Source organism: Nothobranchius furzeri, chromosome 2 (assembly GCF_043380555.1).
Source record: "Nothobranchius furzeri strain GRZ-AD chromosome 2, NfurGRZ-RIMD1, whole genome shotgun sequence".
NCBI lineage: Eukaryota > Metazoa > Chordata > Actinopteri > Cyprinodontiformes > Nothobranchiidae > Nothobranchius > Nothobranchius furzeri.
Genome location: NC_091742.1, coordinates 26169332 through 26191304, shown reverse-complemented (window position 1 = coordinate 26191304; position 21973 = coordinate 26169332). Strand labels below are relative to the sequence as shown.

The 21973-nt window shown below is 41.2% G+C and overlaps 1 protein-coding gene across 1 annotated transcript in view; it reads left to right on the top strand.

Annotated features, from left to right (window-relative positions):
• LOC107378011 (A-kinase anchor protein 7) overlaps window positions 1-20209 on the top strand; it is a gene marked incomplete in the record, with an annotated part of 65764 nt that extends 45555 nt beyond the window's left edge. The window contains 2 exon segments of the mRNA XM_070545346.1: window positions 6604-6639; window positions 17829-20209. Of these exon segments, the coding sequence (XP_070401447.1) occupies window positions 6604-6639; window positions 17829-18049 (257 nt within the window).
• Window positions 20210-21973: the final 1764 nt, after the last annotated feature.

Here is a 21973-nt window from a genome sequence, read left to right as displayed (position 1 = left end):
TCGCAAGGAATCTTGGTCTTTTGAGTAGCGAGACGTCTTGTATGTGCCAGAACTCCGGAAGTAAACAACAAGTTGGGGGCAAAATGGTGAGTTGCGGCACAGCACCACACTTTGAGTGACGAGGAAACTAAAGCGCAAACAAACGCGGTCGCTATATCTTCCGAACTGGGAAACATGTTGTTGTTTTCACGGATACCAGAACAAGAAGAAGCGGAAATGACGCATATTGCGTCTGGACGTAGTCCATACGTCCTGACGCTACCCCAACGTCCGCATTTAAATCGGGTTATGCAAGTTAGGGGTAACTCTTTCTATTTATGCTTGTAAACGGGTTATTCTGATCAACTCAGAAACCCGAATCCCGACCTTAACCCGATCATAACCCAGATATTGGCTGCATGTAAACGTACTCAATGTGGTAAATCAGCTTTACTCAAATTAAACCATTTCTTTGTGGCATTTGCAGAATGACTAATTTACAGAGGAAAGCAGGTCGGAGACAGCACAGAATTTTTGGTACACTACATTTCACACCCTAATCCTAATCCGTCTTAATTCAACAACAAGCTGTTTTGAGTTCTAGAACCCCTTTAATGGAAAATGTTCGTATAGTCAGTAGAACGTTCGAAACACTAAAATACTGACATTTGTTTGTGCTAGCAAAGTGGTACTTTTTTATACATTGAAACTGAGACAAAAGTGCAACATTCGTGTGATTGCTGTCTAGAATTTGTTGTTGCCGTCTCTGTTTATAAGGAAGCCTCCAAAATGAATTAGGTGCTTGGCCTTCGTCATCGACATCATCATCCTGTTGGTTATGAAATAGCCACCGCAGGGCTTCTGGATCACAGGAACATGCCTGCACACCTCTGAGCTCCAACACACTGAATCTCATTGTCCAGACTGGAAGAAGAGATCATCAGAGATGTAATTATGTTGTTCTATTTTAGAAGTTTGAGAAAGCAGGTGAACAGGGTCATGTGCACACCTGAGGACAAGAGTGTGGTGTTTAGTGGTGGAGATAGTTTTTGTTTCTGTGTCGGAGACAATTAGGGGATGTCAAGGGGCTCCGCAGGCCTATAAACATTTCCCCAGATGAAGGATCGCCTCTCAGGGTCATTGATTTGACTTTATATGTGCAGCCAAATGTTCACTTAAACAGATGAATGGTTGAAAATGTGCTGCCTTTTAAAATGTATCCAGCGGCTTGCTGTCAAGAGGTGTGCTTTTCTTTAATAATGCTCACAGTAAATTATTTTTAACTCTGGAGTGTCGTGAGATTGGAAAAGTCTGGTATTTCCTCAGGAAGCTGCTCCACCATCAGAACCCAAACGTCTCTATCTGCCTGCTGTCATCTCCTTCAGCATCTGATTTGTATCCTTTCTCCTCCTCCTTGTTTTTGTTTCCTCTCGATACAAACTACATGTTTCCTTCTCACTTCTCTCAGTTCAACCTCCATTTTGGATGTCCCTGTGTTGTACAGACATGCTAATCCTTGTTTTCCATCTCTGTGGATTTCTCCTCCTCTTCATCATCTGCCCCTTCTGCCCTCTTCTTTTCCTCCCCTTCATACATCCTTTATGTTCTGGGTGAAACTCTTAGCTTTCAGGAAATCAGCTGAAAGGAGGGAGAACGAAATGAGTCAAAACTGCAGATTAGGAAGCTGAAAATATTATTGATAGGCTAATGACTCAAGTGAATTTTATTAATAGGATTTTGCTACTCTGCTTTTTGTGTTGACTGCTTGTGAGCGGTTGACATCTCTTCTCATTTTGCAACACGTTCTCACTCCCAGCGCGTCAAAAACAAACGCTTGGTCAGCCACCCTCCGCGTCAGACCCCTGACGCTAAAAGTGCCCTTTTTCGTTACTTATGTGATATCTGCTGATGAGGCACCGAACCAGCTCGTTTAACCGCACCTATACCTTAACGTTTCACTACTTATAACCTTCCCCTCTCCCTCATCCTAACCTTAACCCTCTTGCTACCTAAAACGTTACTCTCACTGTGATCAAGCGTCTGTTTCCCATGCATTCTGACTGTGAATTTTCATATTTGCCGCCCAAGGGGAACGTTAGAACATACCATCTGGCGAGGGGGAGGTTACAAATGCCCTCTACTTTTAACCTCAACCGTGGTAGTTGAAACACCCCCCTCGCATTGACTCGGTCCAAACCCGACCAATGACGAGGCGGCTCTCGCCGTTCACTTCATAGAGCCGGCTTTTAGAGCAACCGACACATCACTAACATGTTCGCTAGCAAGATGGTTAAGGTTAGGATAGGGGTGAGGGGAAGGTTAAATAACAAGAGGATGAGGTTAGGGTGAGGTACGATGAGCTTGTTTGGTGCCCTGGCTGCGGACATCCCATCGCGTCAGTTTTACGCTGCATTGGGATCTGCAGTCAGAAAAGAGAAATAAACCTTTTCGCACATAAGTAACGAAAAAGTAGCCTAGTGAACTAGACCAAATTCTTGCTTTGCAAAGTTTGGTCTAGGAACGCTCCACTGGAACCTCTGCAGCCCCAACAGCATTCTGGCTGGCCAATCACAGCTCTCTAGAGGGGTTTCAAACACATAAAGAGCTGTGATTGGTCCATAATGGTGGGCCAATCATAGTGCTCTATATGCTTAGTGAACAAATCACAGAGCTTTATCCACTTTGTGGGCCAATCAGGGCACTCTATATGCCTGGTGGGTGGGATGATGCAACAGAGGGAAACAAGAGTGTGTCACATTCATTGTCCAGTGGAATGCGGAGATCATTTGAAAGACAACGGTAGAACCCGCCCCAGAACCGAGAGCCGTCAATGGAGCGTTGCCAGACTAAATAATACATTTATTTAGTCTGGCTAACGAAAAAGGGCACTTTTGGGGTCAGGGGTCTGACGCGAGGGTGGCTGACTAAGCGTTCGTTTTTGACGCGCTGGGTGTGAGAATGAGTTGCATTTTGGGATCTGAATGCTGTTTTGAAGTGCTCCGGCTATTAAGAAATGATCAAAGAGCAAGTCACCCCTGCCAGATTCTTACTCAACTCCCACTTCCTGTTGAAAAATGCAACAAATGCTGTTGCCTAGCAGACCAAGAGGGCGGAGCCTCTAACAAATACACACACACACGACATTGTGACATCATAATGTACCATCTAACATCATAGTGTACCTCTTAGCCAATAGCGATGACAGATTTAACTTCAAATGCAGTGCTGAGTTTTTGCCTGACGACGGTGCATCGCTGACAGTTTAATACACGGGAGGCAACAAACGACCGCGATCAGCGAAATTTGTCGCTGTCGCTTTTATTACCTGACACACGGGAGGCGACCCGCGGCAGCGGCCATCTGCAAAGCCTTCTACGCGTTCTGTTCCATGGCGAAATCGAAACTTCCGTTGTTTTGTTTGGCTGTGTCAGGTTGGAGGGAATTAAGGTTATTTAAGCGGTTCAGAGTTAATAAAGTGGTAGATATGATGTTTCACAAGGTGCTGCTAGAGTTATGTGAAATCTTACTTCTGATTTTACTATAAAACATAATAATAATCAACTTCTCCTCCATGTTTGCTCGGAGGTGTACGGAGCATCCTGTCCGCTCATTGGTCAGTGAATGAAACCTCCGTTGATTGGTCCTCGTCCGAGCGACAGCGATGAAAAGTTGAAAATGTTTCAACTTTCTGGGATCGCGTCGCTGGGTCGCCTGTGCACGACACGTGCACGAGCGCAAAATTTCACACGCACGTTTTTCGCGTTTCGCTTGATAGGAGGGAGTCCCGCGATTATCGCTTTGTCGCGCATGTCTCATTGAAAATGAATGGAGGAGAGGCGATGTCGCCTCCCGTGTGTCGAGCCCATTAGGCAGAATATTTAAATTTTAACTAAGATGCACTAAAGTGCCGAATTATTGACTACATTTGTCTACAGCACGATCAGACACTCATTTATATAGTTAATCAGCAAAAAAAATGGTGATTGGGAGTGACTTGCTCTTTAAAAAATGACTTCAGGACAGCTCGGGCTCCATTCAACCAGGAAGTGAACTTCATTATTTATCTGAAGGAAGGAGCTGATAAAGAACAACATGAGTGAGTGAAGAAATGGTATTTAAAGCTTGCTGCTTTGTAAATCACACATTGAGCTACTTCCCAAAGGAAGATGACAGATCTGTGACTGTGAGCAGGCTCACTCTTCACACTCTACAGTTTTTATGAAAATTTACAGCCCAACGTCCAAAGCTGTATACCGACAACCTTTCAACCTTTGCTTAAGTGCCCATAAACCAGACAGAAAGGCTGATGTACACTTCTAGCTTTGTTAGCTACACTTAAAATGAAGTTAAATGGTAGAAAATGAAATAATAATCAATAATATTAATTTTTATGTCGTGTTTTTCCCAGCTTCCATAAATAGCTACACTAATACCATACACTCAAATACCAGCCAGCTCAGAGAAAAACCACCATCTGCTCAGCTGTAATCTATAAACATAATAAATTAATCACAGTTCCAACACAGTAGAAGGTTAGAATAGAATTAGCTTTCAGTTTATTTCAGGTTTTGGTTTTAAAAAACATGTTGACACACAATTTTCTATTTTTTATGCACTAAATTTAAAGGGTAGCATTCCTTGAAAGGGTGGAAATCGCCTTGCATGCCACAGTTTTAGGCCTAGTCCACACGTAGCCGGGGTTTTTTGAAAACGAATATCCGCCCCTTCAAAAACTTGCATTCACACCACCGCGTTTTGAAAAACAAACTCTGTCCACACGTACCCGGATAAATACGTTGTTAAGGACATGCCAGACCTGTAGGCGGCAGTACTTCCCCCGTTCTTAACCTCGTCCTTCGTCTGTGGTCTTCCGCAAGGAGCAGTAATTCCGCTTGCAAAAACAAACAAGCACAAAGCGCTTGGACGATTGATGGATCGGGTAGTGACAGAGCGCAGCTCTGAGGGCATCCATGCTGTCGGCTAGTGTAAACACAGGTCGCACACGTGATGTCAGCATTTTTTGTCGCGGAAAGTGACGTTGCGGACCTTAAAACTCCGGTTTTGTCTGTCCACACGCAGACACCCAAAACGGAGAAAACGCAGATCTTCACTTTGGCCGGAGTTTTTAAAAAGATCCGTTTTCGTGTGAAAAAACTCCGTTTTCGTGTGGATGACAGGCCAAAACGTAGAAAAATATCTACGTTTTGGCAGATCCCCGGCTACGTGTGGACAGGACCTTAGATCATCTGATCTTTTTTTTCTCCTTTTTTTCTTTTTTTCCACTTTTTTTTCACTTTTTTTCTTTTTTCTTTTTTTTTTCTCTTTTTTTCCCTTTTTTTCTCTTTTAAAAAGGAAAAGCAAAAAAAAAAGATCATCTGATCTTGATAAAAGCAGGAGATGGATTGTGTAAATGACCCTATTATAAATAAGAACAAAAGTGGCCTGGAAAAAACAACAAATAAGCAAAAATACAAGGTCTTTGTTAGAGAAGTCAAATCTTTGTGAGACGAGAAAATACTTGGAGACATGGAGGAGACAAAACCTGCCAGTAAAACAGATGGAAGTCAGTGCAACCTATTTTTCCTGCTCAAAGTTGTAGTGTCTGCCTGGTTCTCCTCTCTGTAACCATGACAACGCAGCAGCAAAAAAAAATTGGCTAAAAAGCACACTTTTGTATAGATAGAGTTGGGTTTAGACAAGGTGGAGGCCAATAAAGGTGGAGGAGAAGATGTAGGGAGTGTGTGGTGAGCTTGTGCAAAGGTGTGTTAGAGATAAGATGAGCAAATGAGCTCAGTGTGTCCGTCATCCTTGTTGCTGTGGATTCAGATTGTCCACAGTGTGAAGGCTTATCTCAGACTGTGTGTGTGTGTGTGTGTGTGTGTGTGTGTGTGTGTGTGTGTGTGTGTGTGTGTGTGTGTGTGTGTGTGTGTGTGTGTGTGTGTGTGTGTGTGTGTGTGTGTGTGTGTGTGTGTGTGTGTGTGAGAGAGAGAGAGAGAGAGAGAAACAGGTACAGAGGGCAGCTTTACAGCCATTATAAAGCCTTCATTTTGTCAGGTTGAGGTCAAACAAGCAGATAAAACTACTTTTCTCACCATAACAAGAATTCTTATCAGAGATGCACACAAAACCGATCTAAGTCCAGTCAAACCGAAATCACAACGTTTTATGGTAATGTCATAAAATCAATGCTTATTTTTAGATTTTAACTAGTGCTGCGCGGCTCAGGCACATTCACAGGAGTTCTGACTTGTTAAACTCCACTTTTAAAAATGTGCAGCCTCGTGCATTTTATATAGATCACCTGGCTTTAAGCCGTGCACCAGCCTCTAAAAGTCTACACGCGCACTCTATTTTTTACACTGAACCATCTTGCATGAGTCAGTTTGTTCATTTTTTATAACATGCATCTCTTTTATTCTTTATGTAGCCCAGAGGTCTAAAATCTCTCCCATCCAGCATCAGAAGGGCCTTCTATTGCTAAGAGACACCAATGTTCTGTTTCTAGCACACATGAGACACGAAAATAACTTTAGCACACAGATGCCAATAACCCTTGCTGCTTTTTATTTTATTTTAATTTGCTTCGTCCTTGTTTAATATTCAATGTTTGTGCTTATGTTGCAGATTTGAGTCAAACTACAATCCATGCCAAGCGCTCAAGTACGTGTCCTCACGCCATATGTCTATGATTACAGTCTTGAAGGTTAATTAAACTCTTGATTCCCAATGAGGACCTGATAACTTTTTCAATCATTTGGTTTGAATTATTTATTTATTTTTCAAAAATCACCAAAATGATTATTATCAATTTTTCTTCTAATAATGGTGTGATCTTATTACTGCATGTAGGATTTGATTTATGTCCTCCAGCTATCAAATCATGTTAACCCTAACTGATCCGAGCTCCGGCCAGAGCAGCTGGGCAGGAAGTGTTTAAGGTTGCTAGGTTTAATGTCCCTGCTTCACCGGGCACTGGCTGGATGTAAATGGTGCTCAAGGCCATTAGAAACTGATGGACTTGTAATGAGTTCAGCATGTGCTCGTGTTGTGCTGTCATCTGTGCGAGAGTTGATTTAAATCTAAAGCTGTCACACAGAAATGCCATTTAAAGCCTCAGATTTGTTCACACTCTTTATATAAACATTTAGTCACAGTGTGGTAGGAAAAGAACAAAAAAACATCTTAACTGGGAGAAAAGTGGAATTCGCCTTATAGACTGGGAGTCTTGCTTGTGCACAGTGAAGAGATGGAACATTGGTTTGTCTGTTTTCACTTTTACGGTCAGGACTTTGGGTCGTGGAATAAGATCCAGGATACAAGTGGCTGAAATGAGCTTCCTCTGTAGGGTGGGCAAGTGTATTTAAGGTTAGGAGCTCTATCATCTGATGGGTGGAGCTTGGAGTGGAGCAGGTAGTTTGAGCATCTGATTAAAATCCCTTTCCTTGCCCTGGAAACACTTTGGAATCCCCCTGAGGGAGCTGGAGAGAGATGGATGGATGGATGGATGGATGGAGGGAGGGAGGGAGGGAGGGAGGGAGGGATGGATGGTTGGATGGAGTGAGTGAGTGAGTGAGTGAGTGAGTGAGCGACCGAGTGAGTGAGTGAGTGAGTGAGTGAGTGAGTGACCGAGTGAGCGACCGAGTGAGCGAGTGAGTGAGCGAGTGAGTGAGTGAGTGAGTGACCGAGTGAGCGACCGAGTGAGCGAGTGAGTGAGCGAGTGAGTGAGTTCAGTCGTTTCTCCTGCAGAAGCATCCAAAGTTTATCTCACATAACTTTCTAAATCCTTCACAATAAAAGCCTCAACATTCATATATAACTCAAGATACTGGGAAAACACATCTGAAGTGTAGAAAAGCAGTTTATTATTATTTTTATAGGTTATGGTTATTTTAAGATTTAACAGATCCGGACCAAATAGGTCATTCACACAAGATAAAAGGGTATTGTGAATATTTTTGCCAGTTCTAATGTAGATTTTGATTTTTCCCTCTAAATCTCAAAACAACAACTTAATTTTGTCCTTTAGACTTTTTATTTATTTATTTATTTATTTATTTTTGGAGTTTTTGATTTTGAGCTACTAATCGAAACTTTAAACTGAAAATTGGGAGACTAAAGTAAAACAAAAGTTTCCTCTTCTGAGTGGCCCTGATGTCTTTGTTAGTACGAACCATAAAATCCCACTAATCCTAATAGGCCACGCCCATCTACTTCCGTACCATGCCAAAAATAAATGAAAAACAGAATCTATGAACCGATAAAATTCATTTTCTGATCCTGATTGACATGTGCCGTGGATTTCACATATAAAGTCCATGAAGTTTAAAGACATATTTTGATAGCAAGAAAGTGATTATTTTCCGTCAGGCAGCAAAAGTTGGGTTTGTGTGAAAAGACGTAACAGACTACAAATGTTCGTCGCACCAAATTGATGTCATCATCAAGTCTAACACGGAGAGAAAAAAAAGGCTTAAAGCTTAGAGAGCTTTGAATCCTTTCAGGATTAAAGAACCACTCTAAATCTGGCCATGTGGTGAGCGGCAGCTTCGCTGGTGGAGAAGTTAATCTGTGATGACATCATATATGCAGCATCTGAGTTGTAATCATTTTAATTACAAATTTTTACAAGCTACAAAATATCAAGTTCATGGCAGACATGGTCGAAACACATAATTATTTATTATTATTAATAATAATAATAATAATACAATTTATTTCAAGTGCCTTTCAAAGCTCTCAAGGTCACTGCACAAGACAAAATATAAGGAACAGCAAGCAATACAAACAACAAGAAATAAGTGCTGAGAGTAATTCCCAAGGGTAGAGTCGGAGCTGTACAATGGATAATAGACTAAAAAGAGTAGATGGAAGGTGGACAGTTACAACGAGTAAGCCAGGCAGAACATGTGAGTTTTGAGTTGAGACTTGAAGGTTAATAAGGAGTTTATATTGCGGAGGTCAGGTGGTAGAGCGTTCCAGAGTTTTGGAGCTGAGTGGCTGAAATCTCTGGCTCCCATAGTACAGAGACGAGTGCGAGGAACAGACAGGGAAGGTGAAGATGATGATCGGAGAGAGCGAGTGGGAGTGACAATGTGGAGGAGATTAGAAAGATAAGGGGGAGCGAGATTATGGATTGCTTTAAAGGCATGACGAAGTATCTTATATTATTATTATTATTTGACAGGGAGCCAGTGAAGTTGTTGCAGGACAGGGGTGATGTGATCAAAAGTGGAGGTCTTATCCGAGCAGCTGAATTTTGGACTAACTGTAGCTTGTTGAGTGATTTTAGAGGGAGATCGGAGAGGAGGGCGTTACAGTAATCGATGCAACTGGTGACCAGGCTGTGGACCAAAATAGCAGTGGAGTGCTGACTGAGGGAGGGGCGGAGTCGATTGATATTGCGGAGATGAAAATAAGCAGTTTTTATTGTGTTGTTACTATGAGGAATGAAGGATAAGGTGTTGTCTAAGATGACACCCAAGCTCTTAGCTTTGGCGGTGGGGAGAAGTGTGGTGTTGTCGAAGCTAGCGATGGGTACCGAATTCGGTACTTTTTAAGGTACCGACCGAATTCCATAGTTCCGACCGAGCACCGATTCACGTCATTTGAAACGGTGCCTCGTTTCGAGACGGGTCCTTCATAACGAGAACTTGCCTAGTTAGCTGCGCGTGCACCAGGGCGTTATGTCGTCGGTCGCTGTGAGCGAGTTGTAAACAGAGCAGCATGGTAGAAAGAACGCACGCTAAAGCTTGGGTCCACTTCACTAAATGTGATGGGTAACTGGGTGATGATGAAACCAGCGACAACGATCTAAGTGAGACATCCTCATCTTAATCTGCTCCGGTAGGTAAAGAAAATGTTTGAGATAACGTTAGCTTGATATTCTAGCTTCCATTGCCACCATTGTTATCAGTTAATGGTGCGTTCGCTTTCTCCTCGGAAATTCTAACTTCCCAGTAGGAAAAATCAAATGAAAACGGACGGTAAAAGGAATGAAGATACACAGTAAATTTAGTTCACAGTAAAGATGTTTGCTTCAGTTTAATTATCAGCTTATAAAACTACAAGGACGATGTTAAAATACAAATAGTTGTATGTTATTTATCGTGATATTTATCAGATATTGTTATATATTGAGAAAAGTATGTATTTAATTATGAAAGAGAATTAAAATATTAAACACTCAAAAGTATTGAAAATTGGTACCGTTAAGTACCGGTATCGATTCCTAGGTACCGGGAATTAGTACCGAATCGATTCAAATGTCAAAGGTACCCATCCCTAGTCGAAGCTGAGTGAGAATTAACTGGTCTTAGATATAGATGACTTGGTGCCAATGAGGAGGATCTCAGTCTTATTGCTGTTGAGCTTCATTAAAAGTGAAGTGCAGCATAAGTGCGATTCAGGGCGCAACGCAAAGCGGATTAGAAAATAGCTTTTTAGCCCCGTTCACTTCCACTCATTTTTTCATTGTTCTGGGGACTCATGATGAGCCGACTGGTAGGGGAGGAAACTTATGACTGCTCCCTATGACTGCAGTAAAACAATGGCTGCACTGAATTGTCATTTAATGCCGTGGAACCTCAAAGGCTTCCAGTCGAGCAACGTGAGAACGATCTCAAGTGGACGGAGAAACATTTGTTTGATTGTTGGCGGATTGCTGTTGGTCACATAGAGCGGAGAGCCAACCATCAGTAATAAGCAGAGGTTTCTGAATGTGAGAGCGGTGCAGAAACGAAGGAGAAGTCAGCATCGTTTTGATTGAAGTGACTCTGAACTGGATGTGATCATTAGTGCTAAGAGCACCTGGTTGATTTACACATAAATTTGTGTTTGGTTTACCAAAGAGACAGTAAATTTAGGATAAATTAAGGCTATTGCAGTTCTGACGGGAGAAAATGCATCCGCAAACGGCAGTCGGAGGTGTGAGTCAGTCAGACCGAGAGGCAGGTAATCAAATAAGAGCTCAGAACAACAGCAGCTGTGCTTCTGAGGAAATGCAACTCAATAAAAGATTAACTGCAGCCTAACATCTTGGTAACTTGTTGCAAAAAGTCCATTTTAAAAATTTGGAGCTGAAACAAACACGTGAACCCTCATGAATGCTAGCTTGTTACCAAGATAAAGATTTCAGTAAGAATCTGGTGACAATTTGGCATTTTTTCAATGTATTATTTACTTGAAAACTGACTGAGTAGCCTATGCCATAATTCTTTGTGTTCTGATGCCTTTGTTATGCACACTAGGGTTTTTTTTTTTTACATCTGCGCACCAACTCTGCCATGTATACATGCAAACGTCATACAGAACGGCTGAAACCTGGGTTTTGAACCTGCAACCTTCTTGCTGTACCACCATGTAGCCCTTCAGTAAATGTCACCCCTACGCTGGATAATAAAGCACCTCTATGCTCTCGGATAAAAACAAAGTGATGGGGCCAGGGGGATTTAATGGCGTGGAAGGTTAGCTCGAGGATCTTCTGTCTGGTTTTTGTAATCAAATAACTCTGTGATTACGGTTGTGTGTTTTTAGAGCTTCTGCAGTAATTTATCTGTGTGTGTGTCTGTGTGTGTGTGCATGCATGTGTGTGTCAGAAAAACACGCACTATTACTCTCGCTGCTCAGAGCAGGCTGCCCATCTTACAGCCAGCCTGCCTACCTAACTATATTTCTGCATTAATTATAGACTTCACGTCCGTCTCACATGTTCTTCTGATGAGTGCTTCATCCGTCTGACCCTTCCTGTTTTCTCGCCTGCAGCACATGCAGTGTTAAAAAGAGCAGTGGTTGTTTAATAGATTCTGTTCCTCTTTGCTGCCAAATATATAATCAAATCAATATTTCTAAAGAGCTGTGAGACAGCTGTTTCCTCTCTGTTATCATCATCTCTGTCTGCAACTGTCGCATCTTTCCCTTTCTGCAGCTTGTCCGGTCTACGATCGGTGAACGTGGTGTACTCATTTATTATTGTCAAGTAAATTATTCAGTTATGCTTTGATTTGAAACTTTTGGTAAAAGAAAAGTGAGACGTCAGCTGCAGGCTGCGCATGATAATTTTTTCCTTTCCGCATTGCTTGTTGGGGTTAAAATCCAGCTGGAGGTGAAAACAGAATGAGAAAAGGTGCAAAAACTCTTATTATTTAGAAAATAAACAACTGTCGGGTTGTCACAGGGGCAAAACCCCGGGCGTGGGAGGTGAGAGCATGGAGCTTCCAGGAAATTCTTGTCCACCATCTGGCGCCTCAGAAAGGGAAATTAGTGAGCTATAATACTTTTTACAGTGGGGATGGTGTGCTGCTGACCTCAGGAAATTATGGATCAGTGGGCAGAGGATTTCGAAGACCTCCTCAATCACACTGGCACATCTTCCAGTGAGGAAGCAGAGTCCGGGGACTTTGGGTTGGACTCTCCAATCTCCAGTGCTGAAGTCACTGAGGGTACTTCGGCAGTATGGGTTACCAGGCCCTCTGATACAGGCTGTCAGGTCCCTGTTATGGTGAGAGTTGGACTCCGCCAAGACTGCCTTTTGTCACTAATTCTGTTCATAATTTCTATGGACAGGATTTCTAGGCGCAACCAAGGTGTTGAGGGGATTTGTTTTGGTGGCCTAAAGATTGAGTCTGCTTTTTGCGGATGATGTGGTCCTGTTGGCTTCATCAGAACGTGATCTCCTGCGCTCACTGGAGCAGTTTGCAGCCAAGTGTGAAGCTGGGATGAGAATCAGCTCCTCTAAATCCAAGACCATGATCCTAAGTTGGAAAGGGTAGAATGCCTTCTCCATGTCAGTGATGAGGTCCTGCCCCAAGGAGTAGTATCTTGGGGTCATGTTCACGAGTGAGAGAAAGATGGAACGTGAAGTCAACAGGAAGATTGGTGCTGCATCTGCAGTGATGCAGGTGTTGTACCAGTCTGTCATGGTAAAGAGAGAGCTGAGCCTGAAGGCAAAGCTTTCTCAGACTTACAAGAATATTAATTTACATTAAGAATACAAAAATAATTTTTTTTTTGGTACAATTACAGTTTGACTGGGTTTCAATGCATCATGAGCTTAAATAGTCCAGTAAATATGGAAACTTAAAACTAAAGTCAGTTCATATCTTGCAGCTTTATGTTCAATGTTGGGTATTTATTTTTCCCTAAAATAAACCACACAGGAGAAAAGATCATTAAGGTTTTATACGCTGGATGCAGCGGAGAGCAACCGGCCGAGAGCCTGCACAGGCCCTCGTCCGATCTACTCTGGTCTCTCTCCCCCACTACAGCGTTTTTATAGAACCACAGGGAAAAATGAACAAAGAACAATCCATCACTGTCTACACTTAGCCAATAACAGTGTTGCTGCTAGGCTAAGGCGGGACATTCCAAAAAGGAAGTCTTAATTTATGGCTGACAGCCCTAAACTGCTGAGTCACTCAGAAACTAGGACTGTTTTCCTGTTGCCAGGCAGATTATTCCACCAATCCCCACAGCATACTAGAGCTTGACTGAAAGGAAAGAAAAGAAACAGCCCTGAGGCTTACTTTTACAACATGATTACTTAAAAAGGAAAATTTAAAACAGTAAAATACATTTAAAACCCTAACGTTCAAGTATTCGATATTTTTTTTAGTGGTTGAAAATATGGACATCTGATATTATCGGCAGGTATTGGCAAACGTAATATCATAGATGATGCAGTATCTTGTTTTACTAAGTGTTATACATCAAACTCTCCTCTCACTCAAAATGTCAAAATATGACAGATTTGAGGTTGAGTTTTAGAAACTGAAGTTGTAATATTTTATGTTTAAAGTTTAAGTTGCACGATAGGAGGTATTTGATGTCAGTTATCTAAGAGTTTGTTTTTCTTTTATAAGGGTGCAGTCTGCATGTTGGTATCGGTTTATATCAGTAATTAAGACTGTACTGGAAATTGGTAAAAAAAAAATTTAATAAGAAGTAGACATCAAATGCCCCTAGTTAAAAATCACCATGGCTGTTGTAGGTGGGACGTTCAGCTCTGGCTCTCAAAATACAACATGGCGGTGCGCGTAAACGAACAAAATTCTGCAAAACTCTTGAAAATCTTCCTGGAAATCTTTTGCAGTTTGTGAGTCCAGCTCTGGGTTGAGTATTCATCTCTGAGAGCTTTTCTCTGTTATTTGTGCCATTGTGGTGGTTACGTAACTACATGGCGTCCTAGTCATCTTTGGCTGCCTCTCTTAAGTCCTTTTAAAAATGCAGCCTAACAGTTTTCAGTCGTTCTTTCCATCTCTTTCCACTCGAGTCTTGTGACGTTTCCTGTAGTGTTTTCTCTAATCTGACAGCTTGCTTCCTCATTCAATTAGTAAATCTAACTAGATTAGCATCTATTTGCCCAAGCGTACCATGGTATCCATCTGCTGCCTTAAAAGTCTAAAACGGATGCAGTGAAAAGAGGAATCATTGATTAAGCTTTGATTGACTGTTTAGCAGTGGCACAGTTCTTCTCAAAATATTGAACAACTCAGAGTTTTTTCCTCTAAATCCTCAGACAATCTTATTCTAGGATAGATCCAGAATGTTAAGATGTTCCAAAATGGATTATTACACAGCACAGTAGCACAGCAACAAGATGCATCGTAGTTAAACTACATCATTAATGCCTCTCAAGCAAAGAACCCCATCCAACTGAAGGCCGGAGTGTTAGTGTAGTTCATATCTGACCATAGCTGATTGAGTTTAAGATTTTTACAATGAAATAATCACAAAACAGTCTAATGGCAGAACCATCAATGTGATTTTCTAGGAAATGCAACTAATTTTCAACCATGAGGTTTAGACAGTCACTCTGTCTAGCACCGCAGCACAACAAAGTCACCAGCAGAATCACATAAATATTGGAGGTCATCATATAATTATTATAAATTATTATGAAACACTGTAAACATCAGAAAATGCCAGAAAATATTTCTAATATTGTTCTGATCTATTTGGGGCTATTGTGAGACCTTGTTGAAGCCTAATATTACTGTTCCTTTTAATGGAAAGTGAATGCTGGAGCTGTTTGTTGGACTTCTCTAATAAACCACTGTTAAAGGCAACTTGCCATTCTGTATGGTGTTTTAGTTCTGCACAAATGTTACAGTAATAAGTAATTATATTAAATTACCTCTCTTAAAGCTTCTGGTGCACAGATCAATAAGAGTGCTTTTCTGCAGAGATCTACAAACATCAGAGACCGTGTTCGAATTGTCAACAGTCTGCAGTTTGTGGTTTTTAAGAAGTTTATTTTATTTTGGAAAGTCAGAGAAAGCTCCTTGGTCAATTTGTCCGATGATGGTTTGTTTTTCTAACTGCCGCTGCGCACCACTGCTGAAAACGCCGAAAGACACTTATGGTGCGTTCAGTCCACCTCGGAAAAATGAGGACATAGCAGGCAAACTATGAAGTAATCAATGCAACCATGATTTTTATCAACGATAGACATACAAGCAAAGATATTTTGCAGTTTAGCCATCAGTTGTAGCCAATGTCCACTGAAGCTACCTGTGCATTTGCATCGCTAATGTCATGAACAAACTATCAGTCCAGATCAGTAAAATCTCTCCATCCCTACTAAGAAGCCACGGCATCCTTTTCTTGTACTCTAATATTGGGTGAAGAAGGCTAGAGGCTAACGTTGAGCTAAAATTGCAAACAGTGAAACAGAAGCAAACTGTGTGCTCTAAAAATATTTCCAGCTACTTTTTCACTTACCAACAGCTTGATGTTACGGTGAAATGTATGAGTTAAGTGAGTATTGAATCAGTCGTGGCACATTACTGCCTTTAATGAGTCATTCAGAACTATAGAAGCAAACTAACCGCAACCGGCTAACAACTGCAACCCCCTCATGTTGGAGGCAAACTACCGTAATAAGTGTATTAATGACTCATTACTGTAAAGCACTCAGGAGTGCTAACAGCAATGTATTTATAGGATTATCAACTTACTTTGTGTGACTCTTCTTGGTTTTTCATCTAAAATCTTCTAGTGGTGGTCTGTAACTGGCAGCAGCCATGATACACACTGTAACGATTAAATGTACATATTATTTAATGAACCATACAATGGGAGATTCCATAGAAACAATGAAATCAATCTTATGGACCTTTGGGTAATTTTGGATAATTTAAACCAGAAGATTGGAACTTTTTATTGCAGGGATTATGTAACTACTTCATATTAACTCAGAGACAAAAGAAAGAGAGTCAAGTTTTAAAAGTTTAAAGACTTATTACTAAACAAATTAAAACTAGACTAACTTTAAACACTAGATGTATGGTGTAACTAAGGTGAAGTGAGACGGAGAATGGTCTAGTGTGGAATGTTGTTCAAAACCAGCAAATCCGGAGAAAAGATTAGTTCTGATGGGAGTGAAGATGATGTCTTCGCGCTAAACTTTTGATTTGGAGATTTATAACACACATTGAGACGCCATTCTGCCAGCCTACATACCCTTTGCAGAAGTCCCCATTAGATCAGGAATGTCGAGGTCCAGCTTGACCTTCTCTGGTTAGGAAAAGCAGCGGTTGCCGACCAGACCAGTCTTGAGATACTTCCGGGTCACGACAGTTTTATTGGCATCTAGCAAGACCCAAAAAGGGGTTGTGATGGTTCAGTTTTTATTGTGAAAGGAACCGTTGCAGCAGGTGGAACAGCAACAGATTTTATCCAGCTTGTCGTTAGGTTCTTTCGGCTGAAGAGGAAAGTTACGGATTGGCCACTCCGACAACTTCTCTCAAAAGCTTTGAACTCTAGTTTAAGCTGATGTGGGTATAGTTTTATAATTTGGATGCTTTGATTTACGGTCGAATCAAAAAGGGACAGCTTTACCAAGCACCACCAAAACCACGCCTCCGTCAGATCTGGAAGGTTCTGATTTGGATCAGTAAAAGCAATGTGTCATGTGACTTTTAAGCATTACGTGCGATCAGTCTCTAGTGGAAATGTTTAACGTTATATTACTTATTAAAATCTACCAATCATAAACATTGTCATTTCACAGATTGGTTCACATTTATTATTGGACTAACACATTGTTTGATTAGCTTTATTAAAAATAGAGTTCTTCTGATTATTAAAATAAATAGTTCTTTGTCTTCATTCTTCTCTTGAGCTGGAAGGGAAACAGCTTTAGAAACAAATGCATGAGACCTTGAGCAATATCTCATGCAGATTAGTTCTGTGTCAGAGACATCTGAGGAGAGAGGATAAATAACCTTCGGTGGAATAGCTCCTTCATCACTTTACAACACAAAACTAGAGTGAGATAGTAACTTTCTGTTTATAAGAATGGACTGCAGTACCACATTTTGACCACAGGATGTCATACTTATTTCATCCCTACATATTTCACCTTTTAATGTTCTAATAGTCTGGCCCTCGCACAACATTTCTGGTTTCTTCTACAGTTTAAGTGCTTTATTTTGTATTGGGCTTAACCAATTGTAGATTTCCTTTCATCATGATGTTAAATGGTCATTTAAAAGTGTGACACATTCAACTCAATGGATAATTTTACTTCCTTTTCAGTGCACTATTTGTATACTAATGACAACCATGTCTTTAGTTAATTTTGTTAGTTTTTGCACATTTCCAGTTAGGTCCCATTAAATGGTTGCAATCTTTAGTTTTCAGGAGGTTAACTTTGTCTATTGGGTTGTTAAATTTTGACTGCACTGCTGATCTATGTCTTGTGGCAGCTGATTATGTAAGGACAAAATATAACATTTTAGTTGTTATCATATTTAAATTTACTTAAATGATAAAAAGTATAAGTGTCTAACTTACTTTGTTTTTTTGTCAAGAATTATATCGACACTTGTGCTTTGATTTATTTTGTTCAGGTGGGCGTCGTCGTTCTGAGCCGGACGAGGCGGAGCTCCTGAGGGTCAGCAAGCGATTGGTTGAGGATGCTGTCAATCGTGCCTTGCAACAATATAAACAGGAAACCCTTCAAAACGGAGGCGGACCTAATGTGGCAGCAGTTCAGCCACCTGGGAGCACCGAGGAAACTCCTACAAAGACGGACACTACAGCTAACTCGTCCACAGACAACAGGAAGTGACATCCTCAGATGGAGACAACACAGACTGGAAAAACCCAGAAAGCATTCGCCAGGCGTGGCGGGCCAAGAGAGAAGTCAGTAAGACCTGCGCTCAGAGCCCGAACCAGCCAACCGGTGGGCACACATGCTCACCAGTTAACCCTGCTACACCAAACCAATACCAAACCTCTTCAGGCTGGCGATTGTTCCACCTGAGCTCACTGCACACAGTCAAATGGACAATGTAGCTTTAGTCCAACACCAGGCCGCTGACTGCTGTCCAACATCTAACACCAACAATACAACAGGTTTTACTGCCCTTTCTGAATTAAGATTCTATTTTATAGAAATGTTAGTTTAACATCACCTGCATTTGAAACAGAGTCAATGAAATCCTTAAAGAGTGTCAGGTGAGGAAAGCATTTAATGTTTTTGTTTTCTGAAATGATGCGTACCATCATCACTGATATATTCAAGGCCTGAGGTGGACCGATTCTTTCAAATTTGGAGTGAAACGTGGTTCAGGATGTTGGTTTTTGTTAGTCAGTTGTCTTAAACTTCCAGCCATTCATCACCCATATCAGATACCTCCCTCAGCTGGGCGTTAAGTGTTGCATCATCTAAGTTCAGCCCTGTAAGACAATCACGAGTCAGCATTAAAATCCCAGCAATCTAAGTGATACCAGCTTTTAAACCTGAACTGGACTTTAGCTTAAGAATTATTTAGCTGTGTTGAAAACACTAACCTAACTCAAGTTGACAGGGATCCGTTAGCAAACATAGTTACACAATAGGTCGCCAATTGTAATGTAATCAGTGCCAAAAGCGACACCTTCCTGTCTCTTGAATCACCTTTTAAGGTTCTTTGTTATGTTTTTGCAGTGAAATGAATTTTGAAGACCAGATCATGTTATCTGTCATTTACATTTTAGATTTATTTGAGAGTATTTTTTTTTTTGTAACTGATCAAAGAAGTTTTGTTCTATAGTACTGTAGAAATAGTTGAAGCTTGGGAGGTAAATTCAGACGTTTGCTGCACTAAAATGTATGGAAGAGGATTAGGGCCACTGAAAAGAAAAGAAAGTGAATTCTGACTTTGATCTCATAATTCTTGTGATCCTGAGAAAAAAAAAAAGTCAGAATTCGAGAATTTTTTTAAAGTCAGAATTCTCTTTTCTTTTCTTTTTTTCTGTGGCCCTAATCCTCTTCCGTAAAATTAAAAACCCAGATCGAACCTAAAGTTTTTCTTTTTGCTGTTCGTGACTCTACAGCTTTCTTACAAGTATGAAAAAACATAAGCCTCTTGAAGGTGAGGTTCATGACTGAATTTGTTCATATAGGCAAAACAGTGATAATTTTATTATTTTTACCTGTTTGTTTGCTTTTCTGTTAAAGCTGAACCAATTTTGTCAGTAAAGTATGATTTAATGTGGGGAAATTATTTGATTTTTAAAACCAGAGGAAACAGTTTTTGCTTGTGAAAATCTTAGAAGCACAACAATTTAAATGAATTTTTTAAATGTTTTGATCTCAGACTTCCAAATAGATGCTGTTAAATCAGATCACTTGTTCTGAAAGTGGCCTGTCACTTTAACACGTGTGTGATTCTTGTTTTTTTGTGACGAAGCACGGAAGGACATACTGGGATTTGCCACAGTCTCCAAAATGTCAACCTGTGGCTCAGGTCTTGAGATTAAGTAAATTGTTTAAAACATGTCCGCCATCAAGCAGAACATGCCTCACGTCTGATTTAAGGAGTATTTCTTTGATCTTTTTCACTAAAGCGCTGTCACTGTGGCTGATTGAAACAGCAGTGGATTCTGACTTAAGGTGGACTTTGAAGACTTTTGATGTTTTATTGTCACCAGATCCTTAATCTCCATGAAAAATCCCCTTTAATACTGCTGGCCTGTTCATGCCTCTCAGAACACTCCTGTGTGTGTGTGTGTGTGTGTGTGTGTTTGTGTGTGTTTGTGTGTGTGTGTTCACTCCTGTCTGCATAAATCAAAACACTTAGTCTGCGTGTGCAAACGACAGTCCAAATAAGCCTCTGTTGTTTGTCTTTCCATGTGTCCACATGTATGTTGAGCGGCGTGGCTGTGATCTTTGTACCGTGTGTGTTTGTGTATCTTGTTCTGCCATGTTTGAACAATAAAACAATATGAGATACTAAAACAGCGACATCTTGTCTGCCTACTGGGTGTATGCCTGCTGCGTTGTGCTCAGTGTCGCTCACTGCAAAGCTGATTGTGTTGCTGGTATCAATGCAGTGACTTTTTTTAATGCTCTATTTTACCATATACATCACAGCCAGATGGTCCAAGCCTCGTTTTGGGGTTTGGATTTAGCTCAATTTAAAATCTGCCTGTTTCACACCCACGCGTGTGTTGGTGAGATTGAAATAGACACAAATATGTTATGAGTTTCCTCCGTAGGGTGGGCGGGCTCATCCTTAGAGATAGGGTGAGGAGCTCGGACATTCGGGAGGGACTCGGAGTAGAACCGCTGCTCCTCCGGATCTGAAGGAGTCAGTTAAGGTGGTTTGGGCATCTGGTCAGGATGCCTCCTGGACGCCTCCCTGGGGAGGTGTTTCGGGCATGTCCTGCTGGCAGGAGGCCTCCGGGTCGACCCAGGACACGTTGGAGAGGTTACATCTCCAATCTGGTCCGGGAACGCCTTGGGGTCCTGCTGGAGGAGCTGGTGGAGGTGGCTGGGGAGAGGACGGTCTGGAGCTCCTTAGTTGGGATGCTGCCCCCGCGACCCGGACCCGGATAAGTGGAGGAAGACGACGACGATAACGTTTATGAAATTAAACCAATGGGTTCAAACTAAATAACAAACCAGGCCAAAAATATTATTTCATGTTATTTATTTGTCTTATTTGTTTAGTTTTTAAAGCTCAATTTTTAAGTTGTTAATTTAAAACAATCATTTAAATATAATTAAACAACCTGTGTAAAAGCACTAGAATGTGGGAAATGACATCTGCTCACTAAAACCTTTCTATGGCAGCCCCCCAGACCAACACCCCATCACCTGATGTCCTCTCTCTGTTTGTCTCCGTCCACAGAGCTGAGGACAAGACTGGGACGTGTGGCTAAACATGTCTCACCTTTTAAACCCGTGACCCGTTTTAGTGACGGTGTGTATTTTACCTGGTGATAGAGGACGGTACATACCTAAATAATTGCAAGCAAGCTGCATTTTAGTTTTAAGACCTCACCAACGGTCAAAGATCCCTGGGAGTGCAACCTCGAGTAAAATGACGAGCACTTCAGACTCTTTCATCACTGGCAACAAGTGAAGAGGTAAATGTGTAAAACAACAAGATTTATGGTGAACGTTTTGTAACCATTTTTTACAAATCAGTAAATGCATTTTTTCCTCACAGGCTCCTGTAGAAGGAAACATGCCTTATGGCATTGGCCAGAGACTCAGACCCGCTCTTCTGTATTTTAGACCCAATTTTTATGGTTATATGTTACAAAGCTGCCAATATTTTTCAACAACTGGGCAACGTTTAATTCCTTTTGAACATTTTGATGGATCTTTCCAGATATTAATGGTAAAAACTACACATTGTCCCTCTTTACAAACTTACTGGAAAGGTATGAAGCAGATTAGTTCCTCCATTGTTTAAAAATCAAAAAAAGATTAATATTATTTGGTCGGTACTCTTGCTGACCAGCAGGAAGTGCCACTGAGGATTTGTCACTGTCCATGAGTTAATTATTGTCAACACAAATGGCTGGAAAAGCTTCAGGGATTCAAGAAGCTTCATCTGACTTTCAGTGGACCCTTGGTGGGGTGAGATCAGGTCCTGATGGTCCAGACAAACTCTGAGATCCTTTATCCAGCATGTTTTAGCTTTCTCCCTGCTCAAACACACTTGATTTAAAGACACACTTGGCAGTTTGGTTGCTTTTAGTGTTGCTTCTAGTGTCC